The sequence below is a fragment of the Carcharhinus amblyrhynchos genome, chromosome 1 (genome assembly GCF_965287045.1).
Source record: "Carcharhinus amblyrhynchos chromosome 1, sCarAmb.v2.hapA, whole genome shotgun sequence".
NCBI lineage: Eukaryota > Metazoa > Chordata > Chondrichthyes > Carcharhiniformes > Carcharhinidae > Carcharhinus > Carcharhinus amblyrhynchos.
The window spans coordinates 165,301,293-165,327,846 of NC_137324.1; the positions used below are offsets into that span (position 1 = coordinate 165,301,293).

Consider the following 26,554-nt stretch of genomic DNA (forward strand, 5'->3'; position numbering starts at 1 on the left):
CTGGCTGAAGAAATTCCTCCTCATCTCTAAGGTCATCCCTTAGGCCTGAGATTGTGCCCTCTGGTTCTAGTTTTTCCTACCAGTGGAAACATCCTCTCTGTGTCCACTGTATCCAGGTCTCGCAGTATCCTGTAAGTTTCAATAAGATCCCCCCTCATTCTTCTAAACTCCAATGAGTCCTCAACCGTTCCTCATATGACAAGCTCTTTATTCCAGGGATCATTCTTGTGAACCTCTGGACTCTTTCCAAGGCCAGCACATCCTTCCTTAGATATGGGGTCCAAAACTGCTCACAGTACTCCAAATGCGGTCTGATCAGAGTCTTATACATCCTCAGAAATGCATCCCTGTTCTTGTATCCTAGCCCTCTCGACATTACATTTGCCTTCCTAACTGCCGGTGGAACCTGCATATTAACCTTAAGAGAATTTTGAACAATGACTCTACAATTCCCTTTGTGTTTCTGGTTTCCTAAGCATTTCCCCATTTATAAAATAGTCTATGTCTCCATTCCTCCTTCCAAAGTGCATAACCTCTCACTTTTGGACATTCTGTTCCATCTGCCACTTACTGCAGATGCTGGAATCTGAAACCCCCCAAAAGAGAAAATTTCGCGTCCAGATGACCCCTTATCAAAAGTCATCTGGATTCGAATATCAGCTCTTTTCTCTCCCTACAAATGCTGCCAGACCTGCTGAGATTTTCCAGCATTTTCTCTTTTGGTTCCATCTGTGACTTCTTTGCCCACTCTCCTAACCTGTCCACGTCCTTCTGCAGCCCCCCTGCTTCCTCAATACTACCTGTCCCACTACATATCTTTGTATTACCTGCATAATTAGCAACAGTGCCATCAGTTCCTTCCTCCAAATCTTTAAAGTATATTGTGAAAAGTTGTGGTCCCAACACTGACCCGAGGCACACCACTAGTCACCAGCTGCCATCTTGAGAAAGACCCCTTTATCCCCACTCTCTGCCTTCTGCCAGTCAACCAATCCTCTATCCATGCCAGGATCTCAACCTACATGGGCACTTAACTTATTTATCAGTCGTCTATGTGGCTCCTTGTCAAAAGCCTTCTGAAAATCTAAATAAATCACATTCACTGGCTCTCCTTTATCTAACTTCCTTGTGACCTCTTCAAGAACTCTTAACAGATTTGTCTGACATAATCTCCCCTTGACAAAGCCGTGCTGACTTGGTCCTACTTTATCATGCACTTCCAAGTACTCTGAAATCTCAGCTTTAGTAATGGACTCTAAAATCTTGCCAATGACAGAAGTCAGGCTAACTGACCTATAATTTCCCATTTGCTGCCTCCCTCCCTTCTTAAACAGCGGTGTTACTTTTGCTACTTTCCAGTCCTCTGGTACCCTCCCCACCTCCAGTGATTCCTGAAAGAGTCAGTTTGAGGAAAGTTGGAATTCCATTGCACTTTATGTAATTTTCAATTTGGAATGTTTTCCCTTTGCGCTGTAGACCTGACAGGAAATGTACATTGCAATTGTAACACTTTTGATATTTACATCGAAACATCTAAGAGGAACAAGCTATATGGAGACCTGTTGAATTTTATTTCACTTTCTGAAATTAGGAAGCTGAAAAGTTTTGCAATGTACTTTTACAAATTTTATGAATGAAGTTTGTTGGGGGGAGGCGGTGGAAACGTGGTATGAGCTCCAATAGTTGGGCAGGAACGTCAAGTTTAAGTTTATTTATTACTGTCACAAGTAGGCTTACATTAACACTGCAATGAAGTTACTGTGAAAATCCCCTAGTCACCACACTCCAGTGCCTGTGTGGGTACGCGGAGAGATAATTTAGCACAGTCAATGCACCTAATCTTGCAGACTGTGGGAGGAAACCGGGGCACCCGGACAAAACCCACGCAGACACAAGGAGAACATGCAACTCCGCACAGATAGTGACCCAAGCTGGGAATCGAACCTGGGTCCCTGGTGGTGTGAGGCAGCAGTGCTAACCACTGTGCCACCATGCCACCCGTCAATGGTGCAGAGTCACTGTTTAGGTTCACATGTGCAGAATGGATGCTTGAAAGAGAAAACAGAAGTGAAGTAAGTCAATTTAAATTATTTATTATTCGTGATTTAATGTTGGTGAGGGGGGAAGATGGGGAACAGCGTATTCTTCCATTAAAGTTTAGTTGAAGATCAACCCCAGCTGAAAAGTAACACACGGCATATTCTACATGCTTTGAAATTGGTTCACAAACATTACAGGACATGGGTACATTTTAGATTTAATATACTTCGGTATCAGCATTACCAAACAGATCAACTTCAACAAATGCAAACAAAAATTACCAAGAATTGCAGCAATCATTGCAAAGAAATAATAAGCAGTATATGTTTTGGGTGCCTTCTAAGGCAACACTGTCACTACGTCTTTGAAAGCAGGTATGAGAAAAATTTTAAAGTCTTTCACTTGCAAAGGGATACTTCAATGTACTTTTAAGAATAGGCTCAAAATTAAAGCCCCCTACCCTTAAGCACCAGTGTTGGCACTAATGTACCATGGAAGTGCGTTCTTCACAAGCAGATATTGGAATGGAGCTATGTTAGAGCTGGAGGGGATTTAGTGAAAATGTATGCATTATTTAACAGGATTTAGCCCATGACCTACCTTGGAGCAGTTTTACTTTGTGTTCTGCAGTCTGTGCCAATATGCCGTGGAGAAAAAAGTTCTCTCGTCCACGTTCTTCCTGGGCGACTCTCAGCGTTTTCTCCTTCAACCTGTGTAACGTGCTATTTGAGTGCAGTAACTATGGTTCCAAACAGTCTGGCTGCTGCTTCCATAGAAAATTCAGTCATGTAACAGTCATTTTAGAGCTGCAGCTTACGTCTCCACCAGTTGAGCAAAATCTGTTTTTTTTTCAACACCGCTTTGCTAGGCTTTCTTTTATTGCACTCCAAAAATTTAAGAAATTATGGTTGCCACCTCCTTTTTCATCAACCTCCCACACGTCCAATCAATTAGATTTTGGCATGTGGTTTGGATGAATAATGTCTGTGGTCAAGCGAGGATATTGAAATACATCAACATTTTGACCAAAGTGTTCCCTTTAACTTCCACTCAAGATGTAAAATGTCTGTTTTAATCAAATTGGAATTACTTCTCCCTTTCGTGTCTTTTCTGCTAAACAGTCTCAGAAATTTCAGGTTGCTACTGTGCAGTACTGACATTAAATCACCATGGACAACACGGTGGCACAGTGTTTAGCACTGTTGCCTCACAGTCAGGGACCCAGGTTCAATTCCCAGCTTGGGTCATGTCCGTGTTGAATTTGCACGTTCTCGCAATGTCAGCGTGGATTTCCTACGGATGCTCCGGTTTCCTCCCACAGTCCAAAGATGTGCTAGTTAGGTGGATTGGCCACGATAAGTTGTCCATTCATATCAGGGGGATAAGCAGGGTAAATATATGGCCTTGCGGGGATAGGACCTGGGTTGGATTGTTGTCGGTGCACGCTCAATGGGCCTCCACCTGCACTGTAGTGATTCTATTCTATAAACACACAGTGATTCTCACCTGCAAACCTGGCTTACAATCCACCCGTGGCTAGTCATGTCACCAATTTTGAAATATTGAACCCATCGGCAGAAATATTGTGGATAAAAGCAAAATACTGCAGATGTTGAAATCTGAAACAAAAACAGAAAATGTTGGAAAATCTCAGCAGGTCTGACAACATCTGTCAGATGCATCAGACTGCTGATATTTTCCAGCCTTTTCAGAAATAGTATGGATTTGTTTTTTTTTAATTCATTCATGTGATATAAGTGTCGCTGGCTGGCCAGCATTTATTGTCCATCTCTAGTTGCCCGAGGGCAGTTGAGAGTCAACCACATTGCTGTGACTTTGGAGTCACAAACCAGGTGAGGATGGCAGATTTCCTTCCCTAAAGGACATTAGCGAACCAGGTGGGGGGGGTTTTCCGACAATCAGCAATTGTTTCATGGTCACTGGTAGTTTCTTAATTACAGACATTTTTTATTGAATTCAAATTCCACCATTTGCTGTGGCAGGATTCAAATCTGGGTTCCCAGAGCATTAGCTAAATTTCTGGATTAATAATCTAGAGATAATACAACTAGGCCATTCACCTCTGCCAAAATGGAGGATGTCAACCTTATCAATTTCATAAAAATAACTTAAAATGTCTTATTTTTGTCTCTAATTGTTAATGGAACTAAATTGATTTTGTTAAATGAAACCTCTTTAGTTCAGTGTTTGGGGCCCTGATGTCTGCCTGTTGGGAATTCAGATTTTATCATTTATGAGGAGTGGTTTACAAGTTCCCATCTTCAGTACCACATAACTGTATTCATATTGACTGCTTAAAGTGCTGCGTGTTAAAAGTGTATATAAACTTTGCAAATCATTTGAGTACTCATTTAAAAGAAAAACCCTCTAAAGTGACTTTTACTGCTCCACATTGTTTTGCTTGGGCACTATACTTAATGAATATGTGCATTGACAGTTAAGAGCAATGACTAAGGCTTCCTGTTAGTTCTGTGTTGAAGCATTTGTGTGAGAAATTCGTTCAGGTTTATTATGTGTACAGAACTCCAAAATGTGTGTCTGGAATAAAAATGGCTGGCATAAGCTATCCCTTATTAATCATTTCCCTGTTTTACTGTGTCTTTAATTAATGTTGTGGTAACCCCTAATTTTTGAGTCTTCACCCAAAAGTGATGGATGCAGACATTGAATGTGACGTTGCGTAATGTTTGCAGAGGTTAGATTTGTGATCTTAGCAGTAAAGTACTGTAGGAAATCACAAGAATGGCATACATTGCAATAAGATTGTTTCAAGCTCATGTGTTCGAGGTTGGTGCTTAATGCAATATACATCTGTGACGAGGGGTGTCCAATTCTGATTATTGTTGATCAGGAGGTCAGGCATGAGGAGTATTGTATGAGGCAGAAACAGGGTGTATGTAAGGCAGTAGTAAAAACATTGGGATAACCATATTGCTACTTTTCTTCAACAGAGGTTTCATATAACAAAATAAATTTAATTACATTAACAATTAGGGACTAAATTAGCAATTTCAAGTTTTCGTAATGAACTTGATAATATTGATATCCTCCATTTCAAGCAAGTCCATACTATTTCTGAAAATGCTGGAAAATCTCAGCAGGTCAGACAGCATCTGTATTGTAAAGCATTGTGTATGTAGCTCCAGAGGTAAATAAATGTCTGAAAGACATGCTGGTTAAGGTGCATTGGCCATGCTAAATTCTCCCTCAGTGTATCCGCACAGTGCCAGAGTGTGGTGACTAGGGGATTTTCACAGTAACTTCTTTGCAGTGTTAATGTAAGCCTACTTTGACATTAATAAATATTAACATTTTGAATTGTGCTGGAACAGAGAGTTGGGCTGGGAATGCTTGAGGTTGGCTAACATTGTTACTTTGGTTTAGAATTTAGAATGTGGGTAGAGAGAGGGCATGGGCAAGTTATTCCCGAGGTATTTGCTCTGAGCATTGTGAACTTGTAGACAATATTATGAGACTCTACGGGAATACTTAATTGCGAGGAATAGGGCAGCAATCCTGTTTCAAGAGCTGCTGGCATTACTAGCACTACCAGAAGAGGTGGCTTTTGCCAGTTACACACATAGGCTTTCTCAGGGATCATTGTTAGGTCCATGAAGAAAGATCAGTAAGGGCAGAATGTGGGTCATGGGGTGTGGGTCACTGATGGGGTGGGGCTGGCCAGACAAAAGGGGCTCTCAGCAGACCCCACTTGTCCAACTCCAGGTCCCTCCCTCCACCTGAGCGCTTCTGAACAAGCGACCACGTTTCCCCCAAATTCACAGGCCAAAAGCAAAAATGAATCCTCTGCTCACCACTGGTTAATTATCCGTGAGAACAGGTTAAGATGGGATTAAGTGGGTATTAATTGATGAGAAGGTTGCCCACAAGCCTTCCTGTCCATCCCTAATGGGGTGTGGTGAGTTGGCTAGTCCTCACCCCTGCACTTTCTGCCAATCAAATACCCTCCCCTACCTTTGATACGATTTATTATTGTCACGTGTTGGGATACAGTGAAAAGTATTGTTTTTTGTGTGCTACACAAAGCATATGGTTCATAGAGTACAATAGGGAGAGGGTGCAGAATGTAGTGAAAAGAGTTAGAGCACACTTTTAAAAGCATAGAACAGGAGTAAACGATAGAATTAGAGGGTATGCGGGGGACAGCTCACAAGAAGTTGCCACACTCCAGTGCCAACTTGAATCTTTAGAATTCACCACGGGGCAGAGCACTAAATTAGGTCCATTGTATCTGATTATTAAAGGAGTTAAGCTATCTTTGATTTGCTTGCAATTAAGTGCAGGAGAAATTAACTGCTTTTATTTAATAAGGCGACAAGTGATTTATTTCGTATTCAGATTTCATAGAATGCTTTCATATTTTCAATGGCAACCCTTTTACAAATGCTAATTACTGTAGTGTAATTAATGTACAATATGATCGACCCAACCTTCATCCCTCGCGTTTCTAACTCCGCACTGTGCATGCAGATTTGTGGGTTTGGACAATTCTCAACCCATCTGTCTGTCTGTCTCGTTCTCGACATTGGCAACCCCAGTGCGCCACCAGGTGTTTGTAGATGGGAGCACGAAATGGGCTGGATTTCAAAGTACATTAAGTTTTTAAGTGTGTGGATTGAACAACGACTCGTCACGGCTCCCTCTGACTTTTTGTTTGTACCGGAGGATTTATTTTCTTTTATTTCTCAAATATTTGACCGGATTTTCACGCCAGCCATTTTATGTGATCACAATTTTCACGATAGTGTGTTAGTTTTATCCTTTTAATAACCTGTTGATTTACCAGCAGATTTGTACTCTCGATCCTTTTGCTGCACGGTCTGTTTTTCATTGCCTGCATTCTCTTTTGCCTTATCTCTGCAATAGCCATGCCAAGAAATCACATAGGATCCTTATTTGATTCATCATTTATTCCTCTCGTGGACAAATGCCTGCTCAGTAGTGAAAATACTACTGACCACCAATTTTGCAGTCAGTGTCAACAAATGGCAGTGACCTGAACTTTTCAATAAGGTAAAGTTGGGAGGGGGGTGACTGTCAGCACTCACTATTCATAAGGAGCAAATCTGATCGTAACCTCCAGCATTTTAGCACGTGCAGTTCAGTGCAGGAAATTGGGAAGTTTCTCCCGAGTTATCGAGCTCTTCAAAAACCTTGCTTCACCTCAATTTCTCACGGAGTCATCCACTGTTCAAACATATGAAGGTTGTGAGGTTGAAATACTTACTAATAGCAATTCATTAAATATGGCAGAAAACAAAACAGGATTTGTCAGTCAAACGTCTGAATTTTTAGTGGTAAGTTTTAATTGGTTTGAGGTACAGATTCTCCTAAAAGTTTCAAGTTTAGCTATTGTCACAAGAAGGCTTACATTAACACTGCAATGAAGTTACTGTGAAAATCCCCTGGTCACCAAACTCTGGTGCCTGTTTGGGTGTACTGAGGGAGAATTTAGGATGACCACTGCACCAAACGCGCATCTTTGGACTGTGGGAGGAAACCCATGCAGTCACTGGGGGAACATGAAGACTTTGCACAGACAGTGACCCAAGGCGGGATTTGAACTTGGATCCCTGGCGCTGTGAGGCAGCAGTGCTAACCACTGTGCCGCCGTGTCCTCCATCTCAGGTTCTGAAAGTGAACGTGACGCAAAGCTTGTTTTAATGGACTTGCGCTTAGTGCACTCTGTAGCTGTCATACTAAATTTAATCATAAAACAATGTGACTGTGGAGAACAGGAGAGGAAACTAGGCATTTCTGCCCTTCATCTGGGATTATTTTAACTTTTATTGATTACGAGCCAGAGTTTGAGGTCGACAGTGAAGCAAGCACGCTCGCTGCATCCCACAAAGTAAGTCTAACTGAGAAATCCATCTCCCCAGTGAGAATTTCACATCTATTGCCATGCTGTTGCATTGCAGCGGATTACATTGTTCTACGCATTCATGTTGTGCAGATAGAGTGATGTCATAAAGGTTTTTGACAGATAAACAGAATAAAAAGCAGTAAAATAACTACTAACAATTGATATTGGCAGGTTAAGATTGGGACATAAGCATGGGTTGTAAGTAGAAGCTTGAATATTTAGGGGGAGGCCATGATCTAGTGGCATTATGGCTAAACTATTTGAGAAACTCAGCTAATGTTCTGGGGATCCAGTTTCGAAACCCACCATGATGACAGATGGCGGAATTTGAATTCAATTTTAAAACAAAACCTGGAATTAAGAATTTACTGATGACCATGAAATCATTGTCGAAACCCATCTGGTTCACTAATGTTCTTTAGAGGAGGAAATCTGCCATCCTTACCTGGAATGGCCTACATGTGACTCCAGAGCCACAGCAATGGGTTGACTCTCAACTGCCTCGGGCAACTAGGGATGAGCAATAAATGCTGGCCAGCCAGCAATGCCCATGTCCCACAAACGAATAAAAAAATTCTGAAAAATCATTTAGTAAAGAAATTACTAACAAAAAAAAGCTTTAGAAATCTTCTAATGAATCATTTAACAAAAATGATTTTTCAGAATATTTGAGCTCCAGGATTATTAAATCATTCTTTCAGAGTAAGTTTGTCGATCGTCAAATTTTGTTTGTCACATCACCGTATAACCTTAATTCCACCTGATTGAACAAGGTGTAATGTTTTATGAGTTTCTAATAGTGATGTGGGAGTGGAAGTAGAATTCTTGCTGATTTCATGTTTGTTCTTTTTGGAGGGGGGGAGGGGTGGGGTTACAACTCACCCTGAGCGAGAGGCTGCAACTTAAGGGATTTCACTCTAATTGGTACATGCCCGCCATGGTGAGGATGCAGTGAGTTTTAGAAGAATAATGATAGTAACACTGAGCACAAATAATTTGTCATCATTCACTGCATAGAAATGCCAGCCTGGAGCTTCATCAGGTCATCCAGACTCGAAACAAGAGGTTATTGCAGGAGGTAAGGGGGCATGGAGTTGGGGGTAGGGTGTTAGCGTGGATAGAGGATTGGTTGTCTAATAGGAGGCAGAGAGTGGGGGTCAATGGGTGCTATTTGGATTGGCGGTTGGTGACTAGTGGAGTGCCCCAAGGGTCGGTGCTGGGGCCTCAGCTATTTACCATTTATATAGATGATCTGGAGGAGGGAACCGAGTGTATGGTGTCGAAATTTGCTGATGACACCAGGATTGGTGGAACGGCAAATTGCGCAGAGGGTGTGGAGAGTCTGCAGAAGGATCTAGATAGGCTGGGCGAATGGGCCAGGAACTGGCAAATGGAATTTAATGTTGGCAAGTGCAAGGTGGTCCACTTTGGTAGGAATAATGGTAGGAAGGACTATTACTTACGTGGCGAAAAACTGCAGCAGGCAACGGTGCAGAGGGACCTCGGGGTCCTTGTGCATGAGTCGCAAAAACCCAGCCTGCAGGTGCAGCAGGTGGTCAGGAAGGCTAATGGGATGCTGGCCTTCATAGCGAGGGGGATTGAATATAAAAGTGGGGAGGTCTTGCTGCAGCTGTATAGGGCACTGGTGAGGCCGCAGCTGGAGTACTGTGTGCAGTACTCTGTGCACTTAACGCAAGGATATTTTGGCCTTGGAGGGAGTGCAGAGGAGGTTTACTAGGCTGATGCCGGAGTTGAGGGGGTTGAGCTATGAGAAGAGGCTGAATAAACTAGGCTTGTACTCGTTAGAGTTTAGAAGAATGAGGAGAGATCTCATTGAGACATATAAGATGATGAATGGGATGGATAGGATAGATGTGGAGAGACTCTTCCCGCTCAGAAAGGACAGTAGGACTAGGGGGCACAGCCTCAAGATTAAGGGGGGGCGGTTTAGAACAGAGTTGAGGAGGAACTTCTTCACTCAAAGGGTGGTGAATCTCTGGAATTCTCTGCCCGTTGAAGTGGTGGAGGCTGCCTCGCTAAATATTTTTAAGACGCGGGTTGATGGGTTTTTGATAAGCGAGGGGATTAAGGGTTATGGGGAGAGGGCGGGAATGTGGAACTGAGCCACGACAGATCAGCCATGATCTTATTGAATGGCGGGGCAGGCTCGAAGGGCTAGATGGCCTACTCCTGCTCCTATTTCTTACGTTCTTATGTTCTTAGGAAACACCAGCTCTGTTCTCTCTCCACAAATGCTGTCAGGCAAAGAACAAAGAAAACTACAGCACAAGAACAGGCCCTTCGGCCCTCCAAGCCTGCACTGACTATACTGCCCAACTGAATTAAAACCCCCTACCCTTCCAGGGACCATATCCCTCTATCCCCGTCCTATTCGTGTATTTGTCAAGACGCCCCTTAGAAGTAACTATTGTATCCGCTTTTACCACCTCTCCCGGCAGCGAGTTCCAGGCACTCACTACCCTCTATATAAAAAAAACTTGCCTTGTTCATCGTCTTTAAACCTTGCCCCTCGCACCTTAAGCCTATGTCCCCTAGCAATTGACTCTTCCACCCTGGGAAAAAGCTTCTGTCCATGCCCTTCATAATCTTGTAGACTTCCATCTGGAAAAAAAAATTGCCTAATGTCACACCTTGCTGTATTACTAATCACGTTTACAATGGTATATCTCATCATCCTCATAGTCCAATTCTGCAGATGAAAAGAAAGGATTACACTTAGAAAGAGCGTAGGGTCCACACTTGAATCACAGTCCCTTCTGGAGCAATGGAGCAGTATTTACAGAGAACCCGCCGGGACTGCTATTTGCGCTAATGACAATTGAAATCTTTAACATCAGTGTACACCCTGGACTCGCAAATGCTTGTTATGTTTTGCTTTAGAATGTTTGGTTGTTTGTAATTTATGGTTAGCAGTAGAATGTTTGTTTGCTGCTGAGATTTTCCAGCATTTTCCGTTTTTGGTTTCAGATTCTAGCATCCGGACTATTTTGCTTTTAGGAAAGCGGAATAATGTTTTAAAAGGTGTGAAACTTGTAGGTGTTGATGTTTAAAGAGACTTGTTGGTGTGCTCTTACAAGGAACACAGAAAATTTGCATGTGAAGGTGCAGCAGGCAATCAGGAAGGCAAATGCCATGTTGGCCTTTATTGCAAAGGAATTAAAGTGCAGGAATAAAGAAGCCTTGCTACAATTGTACAGGACGTTGGTGAGACCAGATTAGAAATACTGTGTGCAGTTTTGGCCTCCAAGAAAGGATATACTCCCACTGGAGATGGTGGGCTCACTAATTTAATTCTGCGATGAGGGGGCTCTCCTATAATGAAAAGCAGAGTAAATTGGTCTCACATTCTCTGGCGTTTAGAAGAATGAGAGATGATCTCATTGCAACATAGAAAATTCTGAAGGGGCTTGGATATGGTAGATGCTGAGCAATTGTTTCCACGGTTGGGGATACTAAAACAAGGTTTTCCTCTGGGTGCTCCAGTTTCCCCTCTCACTCCAAAAATGTGCAGATTAGGTGGATTGGCTATGCTAAATTGTCCCTTAGTATCAGGAGGATTAGCAGGGTAAATACGTGGGTGTTGAACCTGGGTGGGATTGTTGTTGGCACTGGCTTGATAGGCCGAATGGCCTACTTCTGCACTGTGCGGATTCCAGACTTCTATACACGGTCTCGAGATAAGGGGCCAGTCGTTGAGGAATAAGATGGGGAGAAATTATTTCACTCAAAGAATTGGGGAACTTTGGAATTCTCTACCCCAGAGGGTTTTGGATGCTCCATAGTTGCACACAATTAAAGCTGGGATTTTTTTTCTTGGGAAATTGAGGGATACAGGGAACAGGCAAGAAGGGGGAGTGTTTGTGTCAGTCCATTGTCTTGTGCTGAAACTGCTAAATAAAAGCCATTACTGTATTACGGCATTGTACAGATGAGACCTTCAACATTGCACTGCATGGTAAATACCACAAAGATGTGTGCTGCTTGAAAGTGAAGCTTGCCCTTTTTTAAGAAAAATTGGGAATGTAGGGCAATATGATCGTGAGGAGTATTACATGACATGACAATGGTCCCTTGAATGTAATTCCACGATTAGAAGAGAAAACACTAAGTTGTCAATCCATCGGTGTTTTTCTTGTTTGTTTTTATTTTTCAGCTCACCAATATCAGCAAGTTGAAAGATTTTCTCCTGGAGCACAGAAAAGATTACATCAATGCCAGCAGGTATTGCAGTAGGCCACTGTTCAGTTCTGCTTCTCCTCAAATGGTTATACAATATGCTTCATCAAACATGCTATTGCTGTGATTCAGCTCTGCAACTCTTCACACAGGCTATATCAGTCAGTAATCTACATCTAGATTGCCTGAGCAATTACAGATTTATATCCGGTCCATTGACTTGCCATGATGAAAGTGTTGTTATGGCAACCAACCCATTAAATCTTGTGAACCTGTTTTGGAGATGAATATTTTTATACATTCATGTCAACTTAAAAAAATGGGGAGTTATCTATCATGTGGCAGCAACACAGTAACGCCTTAGGGGTGATTTCCACTAATGCACCATATGGGACATCCAGGCAAGGGGGGTTTGGGGGGGTTCTTGCCTGCTATTTGGATAGCTGGTGACATCCCTGCTTCACCTCCTTTGGGGAGTGGTCACCGTATTAAGTGCCAACAGCCCATTTGCAGGCTTCCCTCTGGGTGGAACAACTCTTGCCCAATCGCTAACCGAGAGCCAACTAGTGGCCAGCGGCTGAACATTGCCAGTGGGAGCAATGGCTGCCACTGCTAAGTGTGTCCAACAGAGGCCCAGGATCAGAAAGGGAAGTAGGCAATGGGTGTGTCAGTTTGAGAATGGTGGCTGTGGGGTTGGGGGTAACAGGATGGGGTGGGTAGGGGCTTCAGCGCCGAAGCTGAGAGGTGGCTTTTGGTTGACTCTCCACTTCCCGAGTGTTCAAGCACCGAGTGCCTTTGAATGAGGAAGTTTCACCCCGGGAACCTGTAAGTAAGCCCAACAACACTCAAGAAGCTTGACAATACCTGCCACCACATCCACAAACATTCAATCCCTCCATTGTCAATGCTCAGTAGCAGCAGTTTATACTATCTACAAGACGCACTGCAGCAATTCACCAAAGATCCTTAGACAGCACCTTCCAAACCCACGACAACTTCCATCCAGAAGGACAAGGGCATCAGGTAAATGGGAACACCACCAACTCTGCAAGTTCCCCCCCCAAGCCATTCACCATCCTGACTTGGAAATATATCGCTGTTCCTTCTCAGTCGCTGGGTCAAAATCCTGGAATTCCCTCCCTCAAGGCACTGTGTGTCAACCCACAGCACGTGGACTGCAGTGATTCAAGAAAGCAGCTCACCACCGCTTTCTCAAGGGCAACTAGAGATGGGCAATAAATGCTGGACAGCCAGCAACATCCATGTCCCATGAATGAATAAAAGAAAAATGGGTTTTGCTTTCAGTATCCCACATTTCAAGTCCTCCTGCCACAGAGGCAGCAGGAGGGAGGCCCTGAAGTAGGCATTCATTATCTTCCTACTGCAAACTTAATTGGGGCAGAAATGGGAAGGTGATGGGGTCCTCATCCTGCATCCCTGCTCAATCAAATTCTCCTGCCACCAAACTTTCCTCGGGGTAGAGCATTGAATTCTCTCCATGATGTAAATGGAAACTCTGCATATCCTAGTTTTACTAACTTTAGAAGCAGTAGCTTCCCTGCACCAGATACTTGGGTAAAGGCTTCTAAAGTAGGAAGCTGGAGAAGTCATTGCATCACAGGGCGAGGTTAGAGAAAATTGGAAGTAAACACAACCATGAATGAAATATTTGCCATTTGGGTGTACGTAAAGCACCAGTTGTGTAACTTTACCTGTAATTGTTAGCAAAGAAATCAAATTACCGCCTACAGTAGGCTCAAATGAGTGGTTAATAGAATACTGTGGCTCAAAACACAAACTTTACAAATTTGAAGGAAGTGAACAGAAATACAATGAGCCAGCCCATTCATTCTGTTCCCATCAGACCTTTTTCTGAGGAGAGACCAAATTGACACATTCCCCATTTTCCACAACAGTGAAAGTGAGCATCTATATTCCGGAATAAATTTCATTTAGTTTTTAAGACAACAGGCTATAGTTTCAGCTTCAGCTTAAGAGAGAAAACTGTGAAATTGTGTACTGTAAACATTTTTCAAAGAAGGGAAATTTTGTGGTACATATATAATCTACAACAGCTGTCGTGGGTCAACCATGCTAAACTATTGCCAAGAGCCAGAGGCACAAGATGCTTCAAAATGGACCTTTATACACACTGAATATTGCTGAGTCTTTCTCAGCCCTTTAAAAAGGGTTTCTCATTACTTGAAGTATACTGCAAAGGCCAAAAGGCAACATGCACGTGAGCCAAGACATTGAGTAATCACAATGTAGAAGGCCACTGTTGTGAAGCCTGATTCTGTAGTCACACATATACAACATAGGTCATGAATAGTGATTGGGAGCTTAGGCTAATTTTCCTCTAGTTAGTCTAGGCATGCTAAACCCACTTATGATACTTGACTGTTATCTCAGGGACAGCCAGCGCAGAGCAGGAGTTAAAGGTGGGAACTAGTCAGTCAGGCTCAGTCACAAGCTGCCTTTCTGAGCGTTGTCTTTGGCCAAAAAATTTTTTAAAAATTGATTGGAACATTTGACAAAACAATTTCACTGCCTCTGCTGGTCTGAAAGATGTTTTCGTTCTTGACCACCTAGGAACACTCAGAAGTTTCAATCTTGAAATAAAGGTTATGGGAGAGAAACCTTTCTGGAAATGTACAAAACCCCAAGTCAAGATTAGTTGTCAGTATGACACCGTGGTTAGCACTTCTACCTCACAGCACCAGGGACCTGGGTTCGATTCCTGGCTGGGGCACTGTCTGTGCAGGGCCTGCATGTTCTTCCCATGTCTGCGTGGGTTTGCTCCAGCTGCTCCAGTTTCCACCTACAGTCTGAAAGATGTGTTAGCACATTGGCCATGCTAAATTCTCCCTCAGTGTACCCAAACAGGCACCAGAATGTGGAGACCAGAGGATTTTCACAGTAACTTCATTGCAGTGTTAACGTAAGCCTACTTGTGACACTAATTAGTAAACTTTAAAAATTAAATAAACTTGAAAGTATTTTAAATTAAATCTTACCTGATGCATAAGGGGATATGGAAACGAACTGACAAACAGCATGTTCACATTTGATGTCAGGATGCACTTTCCATAGAATGATTAATATCTGGGATGTTTTATGGTAGGTTCTTAATGGTTAAAATCTTTGGAGTCAGCCAACAACAAGCAATTAAATGCTGAGAAGGCAGATCATAACTTTTTCTGGAATATCAACTTTGATGCTGTGAATGGACTTCCCATCTGCACGTATCCTCATGAACTCATTATGTCTTTATACTATGCCATTTATGTTTATAAGCATGAACCCACCTTCAGACAGTACTTTACACAAGTCATTTACTAGATGCCATTATATTTCATACAAATGCACACACATTCATTAGTTGAAAGGAATTTCTCAGCTGAATGGTAATTTCTCTCATTTAAGAGTGAATTTCTCTCTCAGATGAATATTCCACACAAGTAATCTACCCAGCACCTTAACAGTTCACTGTGTTTGTGTCAATGTAGCAACCTGATACTGCAGCCACCCTGCTAAGACTTCTCAATTATGAGTTTCTCCAAGCATAATCTTTCCATGCTTGGATTTATCACAAAAGTCAGAGTATCCCTAGAAGTGCCTTTTTTGGAAGCAGCCCGCTTTCAAAAAAAAATTATAGACTCTTTGTATGTTTACAGCATTGACTTGGGCAGGTAGGACCCTTTGTCCAAGAACTTCTGTCCAAGTAAGCTACTTAGTATTCCAATTTGTAGCATACCCTTTAAGCAGATACAATACACTGAAGATATGCAGTGAAGTGTCACAAAAATCGTGAAAAATTACAGTTGAAAAGTGTTACAAGCCCCAAGGCAGAACCATAAACCAAATTTACCTAATGGCTCCTACATGAGGAAAATACCAACAAAATTTCACTTTTTGGTCATTTTTACTTTAACGCGAATCAGAACCAATGCAAATTAAATATGAATTATCAGGCAAATGTAATTTCGACTAATAAGATAAATTTCACTTTAATAGTCAATGCAACAAAGATATGTCTGTCTTAACTGCAGACTTTTCCTACAGTCTGCGCAGTTCTACAATATGCTGTTCTGTATTCAAGCAGGGAATGTCAGGGGTCCTATCCAACAGCAGCTCCACCTCCAAGCTGCATAGTACGATTATTTTCAGCAAGGCTACTTCCCTAAACCCTCCCTCCTCTGGTGTCAATAGTCCTGGTGGTGTGGCTTTCCAGATTTCCTTTTCAAACAAACCATTAATAACACCACATTTCATGGTTTGGCCACTACGGGAAAAACCCCCAGTTCTTTTGTACTTTCAAGCTATTCAGACAGTTATTCACACAGACCTTTGTAGTCAGTGCCGGAATGGTGCTGCCACCTGGAAAGGTACCATTGTTAGGCATTTAGAACCCTACTGTGCAAAAGGAGGCCATTCGGCCCATTGCGTCTGCACCAACCACAATCCCTCCCAGACCCTATTCTCATAACCCCATGTATTTATCCTAGCTAATCCCTCTGACACTAATGGGCAATTTAGCATGGCCAATCAACCTAACTTGCGCACCTTTGGACTGTGGGAGAAAACCAGATCACCCGGAGGAAACTCACACAGGCACGGAGAGAACATGCAAATTCCACACAGACAGTCACCTAAGACCAGAATCGAGTCCAGTTCTTGGTGCTGTGAGGCAGCAGTGCTAACCACTGTGCCGCTCACGTGGAGCACACAGGACCGTCCTCCACTGTTGTCTTGATCTGCAGCCCTGTTCATCAGCTTGATGGTTTGCACAATGGCAAGTCCCAAAGATCTCAGTTAGAGACTGTAAGCTTGGTCCTGCAGAACTTCACTTAAAACCTCAAGAGCAAAAGTCGTAGCTTTCATGTTACGATCCCAGCTGATGTTACAACTGGATAGTCAGGTCCCAGAATGGAACCCTGTCTCAATAGGCCATAACTTTTTTTTTGTATAGCAACGTGGATGAAGAGTCACAAGGCTGCTAATTAACTTTAACAAAAGAATAAAACATTTATTAAACATAAAACGATTGACTATAACACAATACTGCCTCACTGGATGTACGCAGTTTTTTAAGGATAACACAAGTTACAAAATATACTTTATTCTATGATTTTCTCAGTAAGTACACAGTTCATGTAAACCAACAGGCCAACTGTGGTCAGACACACTGCACTCTAAAACCAATTAGCAAACGCCACCTAATACAATTTCTCTGGATTTCTTATCAAATCCCTCCAGATACTTATCACATTGTGAGCCAACTGGTCTCACTGGAACTCTGACATCCAGATTAGTGTTCCCAAACTCCACTCTTGGAAGAACACTTCTATGAATTCAGTCTCCCTTTTCAGTATTCCTCTGTCCTGAATTGCCATGTGCATTTAAGTGTCCACTCAATCACTCAGTTACTCAGCCATGCCAATAGAACACCACTGCTTTTCAGGCTTACTGAGGTTTCATTGGCCTTAAGATTTTTTCATGATTCTGGCTCCTTAATTAGAACTAGGAGCTGGAGTAGACCATCTGGCCCCTCGAGCCTGCTCCGCCATTCAGTAAGGTCATGGGTGATCTTTTCGTGAAGTCAGCTCCACCTACCCACCCACTCACCATAGCCCTTAATTCCTTTACTGTTTTAAAGAAAAAAATCCTTATCTATTCTATCCTTAAATGCACATGGCAAAACTTAACAATTCTTGTGAGCTGACTTCACCAAGTTTGCACTTCACAGTTCCGTCTTTAACTTGGAGCCTCTTTTTGCCCTTCTTTAACTTAAGTGACCAGTACCTTGTTCAGATTCCAGTCCTTTGACCTTTGATTTTAATCTTTCGGAGACTCCTCTTGCATTCCCTGGTTTCTAGAATTAGCTGTTCTTTAGCTTTCTGCCCCCTACTCCATTGTCTTCCCTAACTGCTGGCAATTTCCGTGAGAGCTGGTTCCAACTGAACCACACAAGTGCTTCTGCTTTTCAGTGTGGGCCTCTGATTGCTAAACAACATCCTATTCTTTCTTTAAATTCTGTGTGTTTTCATGTCATAAACTCTTTAATTACAATGCAGTCATGGTTTGAAATGAAACCAAAACCCACAATCATGCAAGCACTTTTGCTTAACATGAAATTAACTAAAGTTTTAATCCTTTCTTATACAGAAACACAAAGTAAACTTACTTAAAGGCATACCTTGTTTCCAATACTCACAAATACAAATATAGGTTACTTAAAACTACCTCTGTTTCCTGACATAATCAAGATGAAACATTTGGCTCCCCTCTCAGTCTGCTACAAGGGATAGAAACAGAAAATACAAGAAAAACTCAGCAAGTCTGGTATCATCTGTGGAGAGGGAAACAAAGTTAGCATTTCGGGTCCGTATAACTCTTCAGACTGAAAGAGAAGGAGAAATGCAATGGATTTTATAGTGTTAAAGGATGGGGTAGAGCAAAGTACGTTAGAGATAGATGAGCGCTAGGAGAGATCTGATAAAGATGTCATGGACTCAAGACAGTAGGAGTGTTATTGATAGTGTTAAAAATTAAAGAAGGTGCTGGTAATGGCATAAAGGCAAGGTCGAAAAATGCGTTAAGAACACAAGTCCCCTACAGAGGACTTGTGTCTCAATGCCAGAGGCTACATTGATTTTCGCAACTGTAATATCACCTGTGCAAAGTTGGTGCGGAGCATGCAGGCAAAAATGGGTGGTGAGGAGAGCAACTAGCCTTGAGGCGTACTCATGCTCACTCTGTGCTGGAATGACATTGTTCATTACTTTGGATGGAATGCTGTGCATTCATCAATATTTTGGCAGTAGCGCCAGCTTTAGCAGGCGAGTGTAATCATAGTGTGGTATGTTTGCAGTGTTAATTTTCACTTTAAATGGAAATATTGTAGTTCTATAGCATAAAATATAAAAGTAAGGACAAACTGTATGGGCCCAATTTTAACTGTGTCTAAGTGAATGGATGTGAATTAGAATCAACTACTAGAATCATAGAATCCCTACTGTGCAGAAGGAGGCCATTCGGCCCATCGAGTCTGCACCAACCACAATCCCGTCCAGGTCCTATTCTCTTAACACCTCGTATTTACTTTGCTAGTCTCCCTGACACTAAGGTCAATTTAGTATGGCCAGTCAACCTAACCCACACATCTTTGGACTGTGGGAGAAAACCGAGCACCCGGAGAAAACGCACGCAGACACGGAGAGAATGTGCAAACTCCACACAGACAGTGACCCAAAGCCAGAATTGAACCCAAGTCCCTGGTGCTGTGAGGCAGCAGTGATAACCACCGTGCTGTCCCAACTCCATGCAGACAGTAACCCGAGACTATGAGAGTTTAAAATGGAGATTAAATTACATTTGCATCTTAGTCCAATTAGTCTTTCAGACACAAAGATTACACTTAAGATACACCATGGAAGATTGTAGATTGTTTTAAATATTTGTCTAATTTCTCATTCTCATGCCTTTATTTCCACCAAGGATTTTGTCTGCGAATTAGGCCGTCAACGTATTCAACTGAAGTAGATAATTCAGGGTGATGACTGACCCTCGTGTTTGGTGATCTGTTGCAGGCTATTCAAAGAATGCTTGGGCTGTCACTTTCAACAAGCAAACACTGTATTGTCTAATACTGTTGCTTACCCGTTATTAATCATGAAATAAGTAATGAAAATGAATTGCATTAACACCTACATTTTGTATTCATTTGTACATTTACCCCACAACATACTCCATATTGATTGTCTAATATTATGAAGTGGATAGAGTTTGTACTTGATACTGAGACCATACAAATGAGATCCAGTTTTGAAGACACCATGGACTCAAACAATGGACCATGTGTTATTTTGTTGGGTGGCGGCAATGAATTGTGGTTCGCAGCAAAACTAGTACAGTAAAATTTTATTGGCTGTAAAGTTATGCCCCACAGGGCTTGCTTCCCATTTGAATTTGTACGCCTTTAACTTCCTTTCCTGTGTTTTCTTTCTAGATTAACTTTTTTGGTCCTCTGCCCATTTTCTTCATTGCACCAAAGATTATGAAAATAAAATTTAAAACCCCTTACTCTGTGCTCATTCAAAATCTCTCTGTCAATATGGGCATGGTTGTGAATAATTAGATCATGCACGTGTGACATCTTTAAACCTGATTTCTTCCTATATGTCATATCAAAAGTATTGATGTCATAGGAATCTCATTTTATTCATGGAAATTTATTCATGGAATCAAATACTAAACGTGGCTGCTGCAATCATAAAGATTCATTCTTCATGGTGCCTACCCCTGATATGAATTATTCAGTTCTTTTGTTTAATTCTGATGAATGTCAACTTTGTTTCTTTAAGTCCCAAGTTATTTATTATTTGGATGTTAATTTATCTATTTAGGACAGTAAGATGCTTCTTTGTTTCTAAATGCAATTTCTACTGCATTTAAACTAGTAAAACCATATTATAGAACCGAAGTTTCTTTTCAATGGCTCCTTTTGACTGCTGTTTCATAGAGTCATAGATCTCTACAGTGTAGAAGGAGGCCATTGGGCCCATCGAGTCCACACTGACCACCCAGGCCCTATCCCCATAACCCCACATATTTACCCTACCAATTCCCCTGACACTAAGGGGCAATTTACCATTGCCAGTCACCTAACCTTTGCAGTACTTTGCTACTCGTCAAAGGCAAATCTATAACTGTGACCATCAGAATAGAGCTACAATTTACTATAGCTGACGAACAAACTGTGGGCACCAGTCATTAGTCTGGTTTTTGCCCACTTAATTCCTATGACCTTTTGCACAAGCCCTTGCTGTAAATTAGCAATTCATATGGCATGGCAACCTCTGTAGGGCATCGAGGACTTATGTGAATAGCAACTTGCATCTCTAACCAATCAGATTGTTAATTAAGAGACTGACTCATGGGGCAGAAGTTAGAATAGTGAATTCAATGTCAAATCATGTGCAGAGAGCAAAATAAAAAGAGGGAAAGAAAGAACAGGGAATACTAGAAAAACTCAGCAAGTCTGGCAGCATCCATGGAGAGAGACACAGTTGAAGTTTTGGGTCCATTTAATTCCAGAGTTGAAAGAGAGGGAGAAACATGACGGATTTTATACTGCTAAAGGTTGGGGTAGAGCAAAGTATGTCAGAGATGAGCGCTAGTAGAGATTCAAAGCAGATGTTGTGTACTCAAAGCAAAGGTAGTGTTATTGGTAACGTTAAAGGTTAAAGAAGGTGCTGATAATGGCATAAAGGCAAGGTATGTGTTCATAGCATAAGTCCCCTTCAAATGCGAGAGTGAAAAAGAGACAGAACAAAGATAATAAATATGTTTGTTAAATCTCCAACAATCGAAATGTAAAGGAATTAAGACACCCCACACTGGTAAAAATTGAATTTCAGTGCCAGAGGGATTGTTTGACACTAATTAAGACATTAAGAGTACTTAGTACTTGAACAGTGAGAATTCTCACAACACCAGGTTAAAGTCCAACAGGTTAATTTGGAATCACAAGCCTTTGGAGCACTGCTCCTTCATCAGGTGAGTAGAAACTGATAGCCAAGTTCCACACGTATGAGGACAGCCTCAACCAGGATCTTGGGTTCATGTCACGCTGCATTTGGCCTGGGCTTGCAAAATTCTACTAACTGTCCTGGCTTCAGACAATTCACACCTCTTTAACCTGTGATCATCCATCTCAAAAAGAAACACTCACCTGATGAAAGAACAGCGCTCTGAAAGCTTGTGATTCCAAATAAATCTGTTGGACTTTAACCTGGTGTTGTGAGACTTCTTACTGTGCCCACCCCAGTCCAACACCGGCATCTCCACATCATTAGTACTTGAAGTACTTAAGACTGAAGTGGACCAGGCTGCAACTGTTGTGGTGAGATCAACTGAAATGAACCAAGCCTAAATCTCTGTGGTGAGATAAGCTATCCTTCTCGATCTATCTGTAGTTTTAAACACAGTTGACTGGGTAATTTTCCTCCAATTCCTTTCGTCTGCACCTGCAGTGATTTATTTTTCCACTGTTGTACGTTCCTTTGTATTTAGTTACACCCTGAGTAAAAGCACATAACAGATTTGTCAAACATAATTTCTTTTTCTTAGTTTGATGTTGGCCCCACGTTATCGTATTATGATTCTTGAAATGCCCTGTTACCATGGGTGGAATCTTGTGGAGGTGATGGGGGTCTTGTCTGCTGGCTGAAAAACCAGCAAGAGATCTGTGTTATCGCTGACAGGCCTTTCCCCAAGATCAGGACCCCAGGGATGGAGGCTAAGCTTACTGAAAGCTGCTGGCCATTTAGAAGCTGACAGTTCTTTTGCTCAGCAGTGTCACTGAGGAAGCAGTGGCTGCTGTAGAACTGCAGTCACTGGAGGATCACAGAGCAACCCAAGCCAGAGAATAATTGGCTGGAGAAGCCTTGCAGGGTGGATCACAGCAGGTGTGGGGAGTGGGTGGCAGCAAGGACAGGGGCTGGCTCTCGGCAGGCCCTGCAACCTCCCTCCCCCAGCCCCCCTTCTCAACGTTGGGTCCATCAGTAAGATACTGAGTGTCTTTAATAATGATAATTCCCCTGCTAAGTCACTGAACTCGATAATCCTCTCCACTAGACCTCAAGACTAGATATGCCATATACCATACAATGGCTGAGATTGACCAATTCAGCACACATCAGTTAATAAACTCAGCACCTTTCTGATAGTGTGACACCAAACAAGGCCTTTACTCATTTCAGCCTCAACAAGAGACACAGTGCAGTTAATGTTCAAAGCTCTAGACGAAACTTGGGATGTTGATTGTGATGAGGGAAAATCATTTTCAAATTACAGAACTTTGTCTTGGAGGTTTCTGTTGATTCTGCCACATTTTTAAATGATTTAATGAACAGTCAGATACTGAAGGGACATCGGAGACCATTTAAAAAAAGACCTACAGTAGAGGGCCTTTCTGTACCATTGTACAAGGGAGCACGGTGGCATAGTGGTCAGCACTGCTGCTTGGGTTCAATTCCTGGCTTGGGTCACTGTTTGAGTGGAGTTTGCACATTCTCCCCGTGTCTGTATGGGTTTTTTCCGGGTGCTCCAGTTTCTTCCCATAACCCAAAGATCTGCAAGTTAGGTAGATTGGCCATGCTAAGTTGCCCATTAATGTTAGGGGGATTTGCAGGGTAAATATGTGAGGTAACCGGCATAGGGCCTGTGTGAGATCATTGTCAGTGCAGGCTTGATGGGCCAAATGGCGGCCTCCTGCACTGTTAGGGATTCTATGATTCTGTAATTCCATGTCTAACTGGAAGACTACAACAATCAGTTGAGAATTTAGATGAATTTAGTGTTTCAACCAGAACTATCTCCTTTAATATTACCTACCTTATTATGCAAAATATTATTAACTTGCTGAAGTTAGAATTTTTACAGATGTTCTGGGAAAATTTTAGTAAATTATTGCACGCTGCCAGATTTTTTTTTAACTTTCATGTGTTCTTTTGCTCTGATTCCTGTAAAGCAATGGAAAACAATTAGAATCAGTCCATCAGACTAACACAATGCAAAGGATATTTAATAGATACTGTGCAGTGTTTGCTGAGACTGTTCGCAGTACGATTGGTGATGGGTTAAGTAGTTTTGATGCTCAGCAGTCTCTTGCTACATGTCTTGCTTGATATGAAGTGCCGCAAAATGTCTCTGTTGTTAAGGTGTGATTGACGGGTGACATTCAGATGGTCCAAGGCTACTTTCTTGATGGAATGAAAAGTTAAGAAAATGCATTAGATGATGTATGGCAATTGAAACTTGCATCACTGTAGACGTGTCCTAGCTAATGTGTCCAATCGTTTGTTTAAAGCCAAGGTTAAATTCCCTTAAAATTAGGGCCTGAGAATCATTATATTGCCATCTGATCTTGGTCACCCTCAGGCAGGCAATACAGTGCATGGCATCTAACCTGAGATCAAAGTATGTGCTGAGACTGTAGAAAGACCCCTGTAGTTAATTGTTTGGCCCAGATCCTCTGAACAAAGTCAAGCTGTATTCAGCCACTTATTAATTTAACTTTGTTTTTCGGAGTTATTCTTCAGAAGTTACTGATTCCACATGTAAGATAGCAACTGAAATGTTATAAATGAAGTTAGGACAAAGAGGCTTCCCTGGCTTTCAAGACTTGAAGCACATTCTAATTTGCAGAAAATTAATTTTTTTTCTGGAATAAACCCTTCTGTAACTAACCTAGAAAGAGCGACATAGGCAGAACATTTTTTTTGCTGTAAGGTTTAAAATTGGCTGGAATCTGGAACAGTGGAGCCTATATCCGTAGGCCTCAGTAGGATTGAAATCTTGGATTATCTATCATAATGAGAAATCTAATGGAACAAGAAGCACAATGTTCAGCTAGTCAGGGAAGTACAAAATCTTTTTGAGTTGTTTCTGCATTAATGAAAATAGTTCAAAGAAGTAGAGTACAAAACGTCAATTGGTCTGCCAGTGTTTGTTGGCTAAGGAAGCCTTGTGCTGCTGACGCCTCATTTTTTGCATTGTTTCTGTTACTTTTCATATTCCTCTTTTGCTCCAGGGTAACTCTAGAGATTTGACAAAGAGCAGTACTTTAGTGAACTCACACACAAGTGACTTTTGCGCTCCCCATTGCAGCTCGTATGTGCACTCCTCTCACTCATCAGTTCCTGTAAATCTTTGCAGATAATTGCTGGAATTTTCTAGCCCCATGTAATTGAGGGTGTGGAAGATTGATGGGATAGAGTGTGGGGCTGTGGTTCAAGGAAACTTCTGTAAGAGTGGCACTGGATTAACCGCCTTTCATGTCTAGCATCTACATGTACCTTCACTGGGAGCAAGTCCCAGCAGCAATGGCTACTCACTCAGCAGTGTCAGGTAGTCACTCAAGATGTCCTAAAGTTCAGTTGCATCTGTTTGGACACGTCATGATATTTTCAAATGTCACACTGTGCCTGCAGCTCATTTCTTCACTAGAACTAAGAGCAGCGCGAGAGGCTGGTCAGATAACAGTCAGATGCTGAGTTGACTTTAATGGCTTACTTTGCCTTTGTGTCTGCACATTCTCCCCATGTCTGCATGGGTTTCCTCCAGGTGCTCCGGTTTCCTCCCGCAGTCCAAAGACATGCTGGTTAGGTGCAACGATCATACTAAATTCTCTCTGTGTACCTGAACAGGTGCCGGAATGTGGCAAAGAGGGGATTTTCACAGTAACTTCATTGCAGTGTTAATGTAAGCCAACTTGTGACACTAATTAATAAATTATGATTATTGAGATGTTGCAATATCAGATTTGCAGTGTGCACACTGTTGCAACCTTGTGTTGACTAATGAACCCGAAATGTAAATTTTAAAACATTTGGAAGTTACTGCTTGCTTGTGAAATTGAAGCTATTTGTTGCTTATTATAAATAATAGCTTAGATTACTTTTTAACCCAGCCAACGTTATTGAAACGATTGCAGAAGTCAATGGCAGTAGTCATCGGTCTCAGTGAAGCAAATTTTTAAAGTTAGTCTGTTTTTAATGTTATACTGAGGTTTAAATTTTCAGATTTATGGGTATTGCTGAATGATCAGCCACAGAAGAAAGACTGGGATTCAAGTTGCATTTTGCCTCTGTTTGTTAATTACATTTTTAAAAGATTTTATTTAATATTATTATTTTGCTTCCATGTAGCACAACCAGAATTCAGTTTAGGTTGTTTCACATAAGTTTTTGCCTCCTCACCACAGTTTTTGAAAAAGTATTATTGCAGACCTTGCCAAAAAAACGCATATAGTTTTGTGTCATGCAACACCCGTCTTGTGTTGTCATTGATTAGAATAACCAAGGTAACATCATTCAATCCTTTGTGTCAACTTGGCTCAGTTGGTGGCATTCCCAGCTCCAAGTCAGATGGTTTTGGCAAGTCCGACTATCGTTTCGGCATAGCGCAGCTGACTTTCAGTACAATACTGAGGGAATGTTGTCAGAAGTTCGAGTCCTCAGATGAGACATTCAATGTTTCCCTGCTCAGGTGCAATTAAGAAATCCCAAAGAGCAGGAAAGTCTTTCCTGACTAACGTTTCTTCCTTAGCCACTAACACCACAAACGGATTAATTGGTTGTTTACACGCTCACTCTTTGTGAGGGCGTATTTTGTGCAAGTGGACAGTTTTGTTTATCCACATAGTAAGCAACCGCATTTCAAAAAGAATTGATTGGTTGCAAAACGCTTGGCAAAATCCTCAAGAGACAATATAATACTGTATAAATGTAAATTCTGTCTTAATCTATAGATGGGAGAAATACAAGAGTCCAGAGGGGGGATCTTTTCACACAGAGGGTGCTGAATGTCTGGAGGCAGGTACAGTTTTGTCTTTTAAAAAGCATT

General features: G+C 41.8%; 1 protein-coding gene across 1 annotated transcript in view; it reads left to right on the top strand.

The window, feature by feature from the left end:
* The window catches only part of stx18 (syntaxin 18), a 147,017-nt gene that overhangs the window by 52,607 nt on the left and 67,856 nt on the right, over nt 1-26,554 (top strand). Inside the window, exon 2 of the mRNA XM_080194928.1 lies at nt 12,120-12,187. Coding sequence (XP_080051054.1) covers nt 12,120-12,187 — 68 coding nt within the window. The remainder of the gene's footprint in view (nt 1-12,119; nt 12,188-26,554) is intronic.